This window comes from Chelonia mydas, chromosome 8 (assembly GCF_015237465.2).
Source record: "Chelonia mydas isolate rCheMyd1 chromosome 8, rCheMyd1.pri.v2, whole genome shotgun sequence".
Classification (NCBI taxonomy): domain Eukaryota; kingdom Metazoa; phylum Chordata; order Testudines; family Cheloniidae; genus Chelonia; species Chelonia mydas.
Genome location: NC_057854.1, coordinates 61,844,915 through 61,859,724, shown reverse-complemented (window position 1 = coordinate 61,859,724; position 14,810 = coordinate 61,844,915). Strand labels below are relative to the sequence as shown.

The window sequence follows — 14,810 nt, the reverse complement described above, 5'->3', positions numbered from 1 at the left end:
ACATCCAGTGAGAGGAAAAAGGGGTGGGGGAGCCCAGTCCCACCCTCTACTCCAGGCCCCAACCCAGGAACCCTACAAGTAGCAGCCTCAGGCTGTCAGTTCCCAGGAAAGCTGTCAGCTTCCCCGGGTTTCTTTCCCACACCCCTTGGCTTATTGTCTCCACTTTGCTTGGGCGGGGTTCCTCCCAACCCTCCTGCCAGGGGTGGGGGAGAGCCCCTAATCTCTGGTAACCCTTCCAGGCATGGCAGCACCACACCAAACACATGGCTCAGTCTCTCCCCTTTTCTTCAGGTGTTTGGACCTGAAAGGGTCCTTAACTCCTGTTTAGGGTAGGGTTTCTCCCCAAACTCTATACCTGTGAGGTTTTCCTCTGGTCTTTGTCAACTTCCGCACCACTCAGCTCTCCAACAGCTCACCTTCACTCTCACAACACCTATCACCCACCCTGACTGGTTGGGGGGGGAAGGCTTTTAACTCATTCTGGCAGGTACTTAATTGGCTCCAGGTGTCCCTATTAGCCTGGAGTAAGCCCTGCTCAGTTACCAGGGGAAGAGGGACCTGCTTATACTGAGGCTAATATCTTCCTTCCTGCACTCTCCTGTAGCTGTCTGGCCTGACCCTGTCACACCTCACATTAGCTGTATTAGTTCTGCAGGGCTAATAAGAGTAAAACCATACACATTATTTGTAGTAAGGAAAAACAGCTATGCCTTCTAATATAGCCAGTGACAGGTCTATTGAGTGAAAAGGTGCCATTTTTACATAGTCTGTTTTCAGAAGGAAAGTTTTTATCCAGCGTTTTGGCTCAGGCCTATCTATCGGAAAAATATAAAGAGATGTTGACAAAAGAAAGTACTTGTCTTATTCCCTAACACAGCAAACACAGATTGCTGAAGGGAGAGAAGGGCGAACTAACCAGAAATAAGGATGATGTTTCTTTTGCTATTTCAATCAGCTTTTTCACCAAACTATGGTTTAAAAGTGATATGTATGTAGTTTTCTCCCAGAACAGAAGAATCTAGCAGCCACACGGCTGGGAGTATTCTATACGTTGCAATGAAGATAACACATTTTGACATTGTGAGAAAATCTATTGAACACTGGTTTCTGAAATGAAAAGCATGGTCTGCCTTGATCAAAATTGCTGTCATGTATTTGATTTTTCCTCCCTCTTTCCAATATGTACACAGCCAACATTACAAGACAGCTGGGAATATTGTTACTAAACAATAACAAATCTTGTTTGTTAGAATATAGAATGATTGACGTTCCTAAAGGTATAAGCATGACAGCTTGTCATCCAAATGAAACTACTTCTACAGATGCTGATGGTTTCTGACCCTGATCATGACTGGTGTGTGTACTGTCCCTTGCAGTTAAGAACAGAATGGTGAAAATGAGTCTTTTCTGGAGATTGGGAAATAAATGACTGGAATGTTAGGCAAGGCTTCAGTTATATTTTAGCCCCACTCATACACATGAGCATGCACATGCATGCAAAACACAGACAATCTAAAGTCTTAGAGCACCTATACATGCACACAGAAAGAGGTCCACAAATACAGATCTGTCTCTGCCCCAGTAGTAGGGGGAGTCACCACTCTCCCTTGTCCTTTCACTGCATGCAGCCTTTAGAAATTGGAGCTCTACTTTTTGGGGAAGGCTGGCATGTTACAAAGACAGGAATACTTCTGACAATCAGTGATACTTCTACTGCATTAACTTTGGCACAGAGCGCTCGTGTACTGTGGAAGCCCAACTGGTAAGAAAATAAGTTTTATAATTTCAACCACTCTGTTACTTTAATAAAAAGTCAGTAGAGTTTCCAGGGGCAGCAATGGATGGAAGGAGTTACTAGAGCCAGCGTGAGGTTCAATAGACAGCACAGTTGCTGTGGAAGCACAGGGTCTTTGTACAGATGGCTCTTGGCTTCTAGTGTGTTCCCAAAATAAACCCTGGCACCCAACAGAGGCCCTGGGAGGAAACTTCACAAGGAGAACCTTTCCAAGATTTCATCCCTATAATGGAGATCTTACCTTGCTTTGTGCAAATGGGGCCTCTGCCTCATTTTTGCCCTCACTATAAATGGTTTAGTCCTTCCACTAAACCAAAACATCTCATCTTCTGTCATAATGAAAGTTCAAAACAAAACCAAGAGTCCAGTCAGAGTCCAGACCACTTCATCACACCCGCTTTCTCCCAATGATATGTATGTTTTTGGACCTTCAATCCAGAAGAAAGGAGAGGCACTTCTTCCCACTGGCTGCTGGAAGACCCAGCCTCGGGCCTTGAGAAAAGGAAGTGAGAGCCTGGTTCCATTATCTAAGCCCCTCTCTACCTCCTTGTCCAGGGTTTGTCCTCCACTTGCTCATGGGGTTCCACTCTCTCATCTGATCCACCAGCAGTTAAAAAAAACCCCACCATAACCAAAAACAAAAACCTCCCCTTTTCATGAGTCCATTTTCTCTCCAGCTGCCTCTCTACATGGATCCTTCTCAAAGGTAATTTAGATCCACAACCTGTTCCCCCATAAGCTCACTCTGTTCTTGGGTAGGAGAGGTCATATAAGACACTTCTCAGCATTCATTGTCAGCCTGTAACTCATATGGTCCCTCTGGAATGCAAGTGCTAAAATCTCTCAGTTCTGGGCAGAATCCAGGCACAAGGTAGCTCTGGAACCCAATTTAAGACCCTGTGGAATCCCCACAACCCTTCCTCAGCTTTTCCCCCTGGGTGGCATGATTTGGCACTTGTTCGCTAGTTAGATTTCTTTCTAGTAGGGGAAACTTCAACAGATTCCTTATCATTTAAAAAAAACCAATCCTTTGAAAGGTGAGTAGTTGATTTAATTCTTGTCAATAAATAAAATTAAATGGAGGGCCCTGCCCCTTTAAGAATCAGAGGCCTGGAGCTGGACAGTCCCATCCATTTAGCCCTGCCTTCCACATCTGGGATGTGGTGTGGGATTTAATTAGTAGAACCAGCTTTGTACAGAGAAGCTGATTCCCCTATAAAGAGCAGCAGGAAGCTGAGGGAACTACCTACCTATACACACCAGAGTAGAGTGAGATTTCAGGAAGCTCAGGGAACTGACTACCTACACACACCAGAGTAGAGTGAGATTGCAGCAGAAGTTTCCCAAGGTAAGCAATGGCTGTGGGGAGTGAGTAGGCTCCAGAGGGAACCTGGAGTAGGTTTCATGGAAAAGGTTTTAGGCAGGGAGGGCCTGGGAGATCTCCAGCGGGACAGACTGGGACTAGGGGCTTGATGAGGATTTAAGCACTTTATTTTGGGAATGACTTTATTTTAATAAATTCAGACCCAAGGATGGATGTTGCTGAACGAGATAATTGTTGTTTTGAAATTTTGATTGAGAAAGCCCTGAAAAGAGGGGAAACTTTGGAAGGGAACTGCTTGCAGGGCTGCCATAAGCGGGTGTTGACTCTGTTACACAGTGTCTAGTGTTCATGAACAAAGGTCACTCATTAACAGTATCAGAAGATGCATGCAGGAATGAAGGGGGTCTGGGGACTAATGTTGACACTTAAAATAGGCCCAGAAAGATTCTAAGCAAGACTTTCATAATGCTCTTCAGTTAAGAAAAAGCCATCTTAAAGAGTGGACTTTTACCCAGCAGTAACCTTCAGCTGCTGTTATAGATATGTTGGTAATTTTAACCACAAAATGTGAAAACTGATGTTATGGATATTTTAACAAATATTAACCACAAAATGTGTCAGGAAGTATCCTAAAAGAAGGAAGAGTATGAGCAAAAATGGAAGAAACTGATAGGGATTATACTGATAACATAGGAGAAAAACAAAAAAGCATAACTACCCTTGAAGATAAGTAAGTGAGATAATCTGCAGGCTGGCTGGAGACTGTCATAGAACTACAGACTAGAACTTCCACAGCTGTTGGTTACTGTACACCTCTCTCTCACTTAATCTCATTCCTCAGTTCACTATCTATAACATGTGAATAATATTTCCTTTCTCTGACTCTCTTGGTCTTATCTAATTAGATTGTAAATTCTTTGGGGCAGGGGCTGTCTCATACTATGTGTTTATACAGCACCTAGCCCAATAGGGCCACAGTTTTGGCCTGAGTCTTTCACTGCTGCTGTAATACAAATAATAAATGTCCCCAGTTTGATCCTTGGATAATTATCCACACTTCCCATTGACTTAATTGGAGTCACACAAGTTTATCTGAGGGAAGAATCAGGCTCAAATATATTTTCTGAGAATTTAAAAAAGAAAGGAAGAACCCACCAACTTTTCATCCATGACAGGGAGTTAAAGCAGAAAATTATATTGCTATAATCTCGACTCACATTCTTACGCAAGCCAAAGGAAAATTCTGCATATGGTGGATACTTGCCTTTACTTTTTTTATTTTCTTTTTCTGAAATTGGTGTTCTTTAAAATCGCAGTTGAAAGCCAACAGTAATGTTCATTTCAATATTCAAATTGAGGAAGACAATATGCGAAACTACAGAATGGAAAAGGTTTGATAGGTAAGCACACTCCTCTTCAGCTAATTACATCTATTTGAGCCATTTCTAATTTAGAAATTTCCATTACAATATTTTTTCAGACAAATGTCTGTATTTTGTTATAAAGAGAACCTCTCTTTTGGCAACCCCATTAATGGTCTCATGCTGCACAAAACATTACTGTTCTATGTATTTATCCATCTGCAAAACTGAAATGCCAAATCTTACTATACTTGTTGCTTCATCACTCCAATTCCACATAAAGTCCTCCGCCTTTAAGTCCTGAAGATCCATCCTTTCTCTCTCCCCACCACACCCCAGATTTATCCCTCTAACAAGACATTTTGCTGCCTACTAAGAAATGGATAGGAACCCTTTTGTAGCCCTGTTCATTCAAACAGCCCAAGGAAGCCAAGAATGCTGCCTCTTTAAGCATTCATTTTCTACTAATCCAGGAAACAAGGATCTACAAGTAGGACTCAAACAACATCCTCCCATATTAGAGAGACAAGGTGGGTGAGGTAATGTATTTTATTGGACCAACTTCTGTTGGTGAAAGAGACAAACTTACACAGATATCATCTTCAACTTCTCACTCTCTCACCGACAAGAAGTTAGTCTTATAAAAGATATTACCTCACCCACCATGCCTCTCTCATACCCTGGGACCAACGTGGCTACAACAACACTGTAAATCCTCCAATAACAGTATAGATAATTAAGGCCCTAAATTTCAACTGATACAAGCACCAGCATCTTTATACTAGTAACTGCATTCACACTAGGAGTTTGTATCACTAACTATATTGTTTTCCAAATATATAGAGTTATAGTGGTATAAAACTGTGTGTAGATAACCCACAGAGAAATCATGCTGGTCTACCCACCACATCCGATGAAGTGAGCTGTAGCTCACGAAAGCTTATGCTCAAATAAATTTGTTAGTCTCTAAGGTGCCACAAGTCCTCCTTTTCTTTCCACCACATTTAGTGACACATATGAGAATCAACCAACTCACAGAGTACTATATATATATTACATTAGCAATTATATATATAACATTAGCAGCGACTTTGGGAATCTGAATATAAAACCTACCCAGAACCAGGGTGTCTCTGATAATCATCATTTCATAAAGTACGTGTATTCTTTTCAGAATGTGAAATAATTTTTCCCCTTAAAACGAACAAGAGTGAACTCAGCACAGAGCAAACATTCCTTATCTACGTATCTTGTAAATACAAACTTGTTTCATTTGGAATGCTATTTTGGATAGGTACCAAAATCAAACAAAACTAGAGACAGCGATCTAACAGATACCAGAGGGCAGTGTGTGACAATTAGTTGGGGGGGGGGGGAGGGGAATGGGCTTTTTGGATAGAACATGTTCCAAGCTCCACTGTCACAGTCATCATTTGTGACGGGGTATTATAAGAAATGACTAAAAAATAATGAGCAAAAAAACCTCTGACTCCTACTTATATTAGCATTCACCAATCAAGCCAACTATTTTTTAACTAATTGGCAGCGTATGTCCCTGCTTCCTGTCAAGTAACATATGCATATGCTACAAGAAAGACACTTTCATTAAACAGAAAATTATGTTGTATAAAGAACTGTCTTGAGAGTGGCAAATGTAGAAAATAGAGGGGAAATCATTTAAAACACTGGTCATTTCCACAGCCAGCAATCAGCTTGTACCACTGTCTGCATTCTAACATTTCACATTCAGGGAAACAATATTTCTCATCCAGATATTTCTCATCTCCGGCTAAGTTCATTTATCCATTTATCCTACTTTAATATGAAAAAGTTTCAGATCTGAAACCAGCTAAAGAATATATGTTTTTACCAACATTTACAATGAGAATAAATACATTTCAAATCAAAATAATCTTAAGAGATGGTAAGATAGTCTGCAGTTACAAACAGTGGTGTTCAGGCACCTGAATTTGCTATATGGAACCTAAGTCATTGATTTAAGTGTTAAAGCTCTGAAGAAACAGAATCCTGCTCTCAGGACTTGGGAGGCAAATGAAGTGGAAGTTATTTTCAGCTGGTTCTGTAACTTCTAATTTGTACATTGGCCCTAGTCAGGACCTTGAATTGTATCGAGTAATGGAGAGCTAACCCAGTTCTCTGAATGATGGTGCGAGAAGTTGTCATGTGCCTGTTCCACCTAGGAGATTGGCTGCAGTGTTCCTAATCAGCAGCAGTTGATGTATGGTGTATCTTTGAGTGTGCTATGTCTTTAGTTGTCAGCTCTAGGAACACTGAGCGTCCTTAACAAGTTCCACTGGTTTGAAATGTTTTACCAATTCCCGAGATATTTCCTGTCTTTATGATTCCATTAGAAAATATTGTATTTTTTCAACTTGGTGGAACTATTTAAGTGGGATCATAGTAGATGTTTATACAGTATTCACCACTGTGGCATCCTAGTGCCTCAGTTTCCACATCAAAGTAATATGTGTGGAGCACTGTGGCCAGATCTTTGATTGTGAGGGGCAAGCATAATTTTATCATCAACTGAAGTTAGAAGACCACATTTCTAGCTTCCACCACTATTCAGGTGTAGGGGAGAGTTGAATGTAACTCCCAGCCTTTGCACCTCCCTGGTAGCCAATGGATTAATGCCCTAAGCAAAGCACACATCTGTTTTACTCAAGTTTGATCTTGCCATTATTAAAGAAGGTGTTTATTTCTTATTTGAGACAGTCCTCGAAGGCTTGACTTTGTTCCCAAACTATCTACCAGTCCTAATTCTTGACAAGCATTCATTTGTACACAGTGCTGCAAATCAGTTAGACCCTGGATTCAGCAAAACACTTAGTGGGATTTAGGCACATACTTAACTGTTTGTCTGGATAGAGGTCCTCAGTGACTTGGCATTAGATGTCTAATCCTTAGTGGCATGAGAAGCATAACTAGGGGGTCTTGCATTGAAGTTCGCTTGATTACTGAAGGCTAAATGGGACTTGAATTATTGGACTCAGCACCAATTATCTAGAATTTCAGGCTCAAATCCTAGTAGACTCCATGTAGCCATTCATCCTGTGCTATGTATTTCATTCTATGTGGTTCTTTTGAGACTGCAAAAGTCCTTTATTCTGCATGGATGCTAAGGAGCTCAGGACATTTTTTTTTGAAAGTGTAAGCATTAACTGCAATATCTATTGGGGAAAAAAAGTATTCCTTCCCACACTGTTGTTCAAAATTCTGGTTGGTAGCCAGCATGCGTGCCAGCGGAGGCTGCAATTCAGTCATGCAATATAGAAATCATTTGTACTTTGGGATCCTTCAAAGTGCGGTGTATATTTATATGTAAATATAGAAAATGTTTTAGTTGTCCAATGTGACGTGATAATACATCCAATTACATGTTGGCAAGAGGAAGATATCATATATAGATGTTCCCTCAAAGGACTTCCCCATTCAGCTTACTAACAAGCGATAAATTAAATCATTTTCAAAGCAATTGATGATAGAGAATTACATTTGTTAGCAGTAAGGGGATTAATCTTCCAGGTTTGATTGTGATATCCCCTGGTTGTGGGTGGTTGGGTGGTATGATAATATTTCTGTGTTGCTCTTAAAAATTGAAATTGCTACAATAATGGACATACAAATAGCTTGGCTACTTCTGTGGTAGCAGAGGTCACTAACTGTAACAGTCTTCAGTGTATTCTGCTGCAGTTCTTCTCAAAAATAGATATTGGTACTTTATTTTGATAATTTCTTAGGAAAAAATGAGTTTCCTTCAAATATTTCCAATGAAAGCAATTTGAAAGTAGATTTTCCAGTTAAAAAAGCTGCTGCACTTCTATATGGGGTCACTTTGTGAAACAAGCCTGATAGTTCCCTTTTGACAGCTATATGGACAGAACATAATTTGTTAAGGTTGATTTAGCAAAAGCTATAATTCTTACCATTTCCTTGTAAATAATCTAATAAATCCTGTATATTTTTTGTCCTCTAGATGAAATGAATGATCATCAAAACAACGTCTCTTACATTCTGATCAATCCTTCTCCAGATACAAGACTAGAGCTGAATGATGTTGTGTAAGTTGATGACATAAATCATAAGATCCACAAAGTGTCTCATTTTCACTTTCATGCTAGAATTCATTTCTTTTATCTTTTGCACTTTATTGCTTTTATTATTTTCCTCTCATGAGGAATCATTTCCATGCACATCCAAAAAAACTATACATGAACTCATCCATTAATTTACACCAGATTATTTTTAAGGTTTTTTTCTTCTTTAAATAACCTCCTCCTTCCCTCTAAATTGAAGTGTCAGATAAAATTAAATTAAGAAAAATCACAGCTCTCAGATACCTTCATACTATATTACATTCTCACTCTTGTTTCTTGCTCATGATTCGTTAGTCACCGAGCATCAATAAAAAGCATTGTAAAGTCAAGCTTTCGAAGACATTCAAAGACAGTAAATTATTTCAAAGATCATTTTCTTTAATGATTTCAGGGCCTGATCCAAAGCCCACTGAAGTAAATGGGCTTATGGCATAGGCCCTAAAAGGAAGAAGTGACTATTAAATACATTGAGATACCAGTTACATGATCCTAAGTCTTTTAGGCATCTCTTCAAATACTTTTATTTTTACTTGGTTATCAAAAATTTCAGCATTCCAGCACCTGCCCATTTTGACACTTTTCAGAATAATAAAAAAACCATGGCACTGGATGGTAGCTTTAAAATATCTCAGTATCTAAATTTAAATAACATTTTTTTGTTTAGACAATCCACTCCTGTCTTCACCTTCTCACAAATTGCTTTGTTAAGAGAGAGATATTATGAGAGAGGTTATTGTGCCACAAACTGACAAGAACCAAACACATGTCACATAATCATTTAGATAAGTGTTATAAGAATGAAAGTGGACCTTTTCCCCAAACTCACGTCAACAATTTTGACATTCAAACGGGTTCAGGCTACTTAATTGTTGCCTGCGTCTGTACTTCCTCATTTTGGAGAGAACCAAAAGCATGAACATTGTAATGCTAAGAGAAATGCATAAGCTTTTCCAGCCTGGATGGAAAGCTTGAGAATTCAACCTTGTGATGTTGGGGTTTGATCTGGCTGGAGACCAAGCACTCCAGCCCCACTATGCCCTTTACTTTAATGGGACTGCTCACATCTTTAAAGTTAAGCATGTGCTTTGCTGGATAAGGGTCAGAGTGCTCTTCAAGTTCCACCGACGACTGTTGCATCTGTATGTGGCCATGAGTCACTACACACGTAACTACAGGTGTCTGAAGAGATATTCAGGTAAAATGTAATAACTTTAATGCACACACCTACTATTTGCTAACATCTCAACAAAACTATAATTTTGACTAACAGGCTTTTTATTTTGGCCATAACATTGATTTTTTAAAATATAAGCTATCACTTACTTGCTAAACATATACAACATGACACACCATCTGAGATACAGAAAAAGATGCCATGCCTGAAGCTGAATCCCTAAAGCTCAGATAGTCTAAATAGGCCAGCACTGCTACCTATCTGGAAATGAAGCCATCCGGCCTCAAAAAAATTAGGTCAAAACATGTTGGCACATCTACTCAAACGCAAGCTACTGCTCATAGGGAAAACCAGGCTCTGAGACAAGGACTACAGTTACCAGGTAACTCCTCTGGCACCGTCCATTTGTAGGATGAAACTTGCCTCTGTAAGAGATAGCTTTCCTGGAAACTGATTCTACCGGACTGTAGAAACAAACACCACAAATCTTACTGATTTCACTCAGAGTAATGTGCACTTCTTTGAGCTTGGCTTTGCTAACATATAGCATAGTGTAGATAGAATATAATAAAAATAAAAGTCTCCAAGCAGTATCCCCGTAGGAAGAGGAAAAGAACAAACAAACAGCATATGCCACACACTTAATGTACTTTTGGATACTCAGATACAGCCCTCACCACCCTAATAGAAGAATTTGAATGATATAAACTGTAGTATAAATGGAACTCAATGGGAGCTGACAGGTGCTCTTCACTTTTGAAGAATCAGGTACCTAAATATTTAGGAGCCTAATTTTGGCCAAAAAATAATTGTCTACAGTGTCAGGCAGTTCAGACTACAAGTATATCATGGACAAAGGTATGCTAAAATCATCATTTTTGTTGTTAAAGTAGCTGCAGAAGTCACAAATGCAAGTCTAAGAGTTAATTTCCTTTTAGAGAAACTATAAAAAAACATTTTTGTTTAATGCATTCTTTTTGTGAATAGTTAATAACATGAACAAAAACCTTCATAATTGCATCAGTGGGTACATTACAGGGGGACAAATGTAACATTTTTGCCTTCATACATTTATTTAATATTCAAGTTATTCTTCTTGTATTAAAACTGGAGTCTTGTTTAATCTGAAACACACATTACAACTGTAATCACATCAGTCATATAAAGTTTGGGTCCAAATCTTTATTCACTTGAAGGGATTTAGCATGTTGTGTTTAGGCTGAATTAGAAACACTAGAGATTAATCTAATCTATTTGCTTGTCCATATGACTATAGACTCATGAAAGGTACTGATTGACAGCCCTGAAGACTGATCACCTGTGTTTATTTACCAAACAAACAGATATAGGGTGATCTGTGATAACATACATTTTCTGCATTGCCTCACTGTGCCTCATCCCAGCAGAGAAAGCAGTTCAGCCGACAATTAAGTTCCAGTCTATCTGCCAGTGAAGTCAATTGGAATCTCTCCATGGATTTAACTGAGATCAGTCCCTTAATCCTTGGTTCCTGCTGAGGTTGCTAATAATTTAGCATGGTGTTTAATTGTGGTGTTTCTTTTGTCCACTACGAGACCACAAACTCACTTTACATACTATAGGCCACTGAAAAGCCAACAAATAGATAAACGCTACTTTTTGGATACCACTGATCTTGATTGTGAACTGGTGATCCAGTTTCTTATCCTATTAATTTCACATTTTGAACCTTCCTCTTGCTCACAATGGATTTGAATCCTTTGATCTCCTCCAAATCTAGTATTAATATGCCTTAATGGAATGATAAATCTAAAATTGTGCATCCCTCTTCAAGTGTATTCACTGGATGAAGTTTAATTCCTGATTAAAATCCCTCTGTGCTTTGAACTCAAGTTTAAGTCACAAAGTCACTTCCTGGTATGTTTAATTAATGAAATGAGAATTTTACTGTGTGACCCAAATTTATAGGGATATAATCAGGTCTTAATGATACTCAATAAGTAACATTGTAGGAAGGTTACATTAACTTCAGTGATAGTAACATTTTTCTCCATTACTTTATGAAAACATACAAGTTTCCAAACTACAGTACAGAATGTGGAAGAAACATGTAAAGGTAATTACAAATATGCTCTGTGATCTCAGTTCTATGAAGTAATGAGAAACAAGACTGAAGTTTCCAGTTGAGTAAGACTTTCAAGTGCAAGAGATCTCTTTAAGCTGTACTACTACCTGTGCAATAACATGCTAGGGAAGCGTGCAAATGCACTTTATCCTAATTTACATCAAGCTTTTATAACTACTTTTTTCTTTTTACAGTTACTTGATCCGACCCGATCCATTGGCATATGTTCCAAATACCGCAACCAGCCGAAAAAATAGCTTCTGCAATACTGTTGGGCAAGACGCCAGGGAAGAAACACAACTTTGATATATTATTCTGCTCAATGATAAGAGACCATTTTTATATTGTGTCCAGTAACTGCTTTGAAATCTAATCAAAATGGAATGTTTATATTTTGTTCAAATCTTCTTGGACCAGAGAGAATGCTATCTGATAAGTGGGCAAGAATTCAAGTTTGGGAAAACATGTACTCTAATGAAAGTGATTGCTATTCTGTAGCCTATTCCAGTAATTTTGGAAATGGAACCGTGTCACACATTAATGGAGTGATTATGAGAAGCTAGATTACATTTTAACAATCTAATCGGAACAAATTCCAATCAGAATGAATTTAATTGCTGCTTCTAAACGTTATGTTTATCTAAGAGAGAGTGAATCACTAAGCCTCTGACCCGTAACTTGAAAGAATATCAATGTGTAAAACATACAACACACCTGCACAGACACTGGTACACATACAGAGGCATATTTTAGTAGTAGTAAATATTCCTATTAGGGTAGCTCTCAAATGCCCCCACCAAGATCGTGTACCAGAATCAAAGTCCATTAAATTATTTTCAAGTTTGTCTCTTTCCCCACTTACATCAGAACAGACCAATTTTATAGGCCCAATATGGCCCTTTAGAATGTATTTGATTATTAGTTCTGCTGAGTTCAGACAGAGATCAGTTTGCATAGGGCATACTAAGCGAACCCTACAAGGTCTATTCTAAGGGATTTCCAAGGGATAAAGCCTGGCAGGTACACATGGATGTTTTGGGTTTACAGAACTTCTCTCTCTCTCTCTCTCACACACACACACACACACACACACACACACACACACACTTCAAAATGGAGGAAGTTCTGAAAAAGTAATGGGTGTCAGAACCCTTCCCTAAAGACAGGAATAGTGTTATTCCCTCATGATTGTGAAGAAAATCTTCTAGCTGAAGTACCAACTGGTAAATGCTGCCTGCCTGGCTATCCAGACATATCTGAACGATAGCTGAGGTGCAAATGGCCGTGTTCATCTCAATGGGTTGTTAACTTGAAATATCAAGAATTAAATGAAGGGCATATCACTTTCGTATCTGGCTAATGAACATCTCAGACCCTAAATGCCTCCTATATCTATGCAGATGAAAGAGCCCCAAATGTCCACTCTAGTATCCAACTGCCAACTCCTCCAGTTTCCCCTTAAAAACTTCTGATCCAGTTGTGAATTTTCAATATAAAATTATGCAGCTTGAAAATTAAAGACATTTGAGACAATGCAATATAAAAAAGAATGGAATATCTGATGAACTCAGATGGGACACTGGACTAAATACATAGTTTCATTTCATATTTAATACAAGAAAAGCCCTCAAAATTGTATCAATTGACCGTAGCTGCTTCATAATCTCCAGTCTGCGGAGAATGCAGGGTACTTGCCCCACAAGTTGTGTTATCATGGAATACACAGGGTCTTGCATATGGTCTTCCAGCATTGCATGCTTGCTCCTCCACCTCTCTAATAAAGGGAAGATTGTGCATGAACAATAAACAGTCTAGGTATTTGCAAAAGAAGTCCCACTTGTAATAATCCGTATAAAACGGTTACAAGAGAATTCTTCAGACTAGCCATATGGTTGAGTGGCAATGCTGATTGTTCTTTGAACTCCTTGATAACCCTACATGTACAGACGTTATTAAATAGTCTGCAAGAACATTTAACTACTTGTTTACATTATATTTTCTATATTTGGAACAGCAGCTACATGGTTGTATGTGTCCTGAAAAATAAAAATGCCAAAATTGCTCAATGAGCCATTCATGGATGTGAATGTAATTTACTGTATGTAATGCTGTCAACTTTAGTGTCACATTCACCTGCTGAGTGACAGGGAGCCAGTTACTATCCCCATCATTTTTCCAGCTTCCCCTTTCCACCCAAATCTCTTCTTTTTTAACGTTCTATGAATTGACTTCTTGGTTAAATAAACTCATTATATTATGTCAGCTCCTATTATACCACAACATATTTTGAGCAGCATTCTCTTTTCTGATAGTACTAGCTAAATTCAGCAAAGTATGTACATCTTAAAACTGAAATCCTTACTTTATTTTCTTAAGTGTAATATAGGAAGATGATCTGGGAAACAGAATATAAGTTCCTTTTTTTCTGCAGTTCAACATATCCAAATCACTGTTGGCTTTCCAACAAGTTTTAATAACACTGATTAGAGTACAAAACGAGTCAGTTTTTGATTTGTTTTGTTTCTTGCATACATATGCCCGTAGGATGATTTCTATCAGAAAAAAATCATTATAATTGAAGGGAGTAGGGGAGCTGCTTCATACTTAAATTTTTTTCTGTGCACACTGCAAATGGAACACTTTTTACACTGCTGTTTATAATCATGGAATTGGTGCAAGTCAAATGGTTTTCAAAATATTTGTTTGCTAATGTATGTACTTTTTCACATGCAGTGTATGATAAAAGTATTGTCTGACTCAATAGAGGAAGTATTTCGGAACAAATCTCATCTGTTAGGTGAATAATTGTTACAACAGCAACAGAAGAAAGAGGGGAAGGATTTCCAAAACCACTTTTATTTTGCTCTGCCATGTAGGAAGAATCCTATGCTTAGTACCAATAGATGGAATATAACCTATTTTATTAATTCAAAT

The 14,810-nt window shown here is 38.6% G+C and overlaps 1 protein-coding gene across 4 annotated transcripts in view; it reads left to right on the top strand.

Moving 5' to 3' along the window:
* The window catches only part of KCNT2 (potassium sodium-activated channel subfamily T member 2), a 276,042-nt gene extending 261,886 nt beyond the window's left edge, over positions 1-14,156 (top strand). For all 4 annotated transcript variants that reach the window (XM_043552978.1, XM_037907612.2, XM_043552979.1 and 1 more), the window contains 2 exons: positions 8,478-8,562; positions 12,071-14,156. In XM_043552978.1, coding sequence (XP_043408913.1) covers positions 8,478-8,562; positions 12,071-12,182 — 197 coding nt within the window. In that variant the 3' untranslated portion in view covers positions 12,183-14,156. The remainder of the gene's footprint in view (positions 1-8,477; positions 8,563-12,070) is intronic.
* Positions 14,157-14,810: the final 654 nt, after the last annotated feature.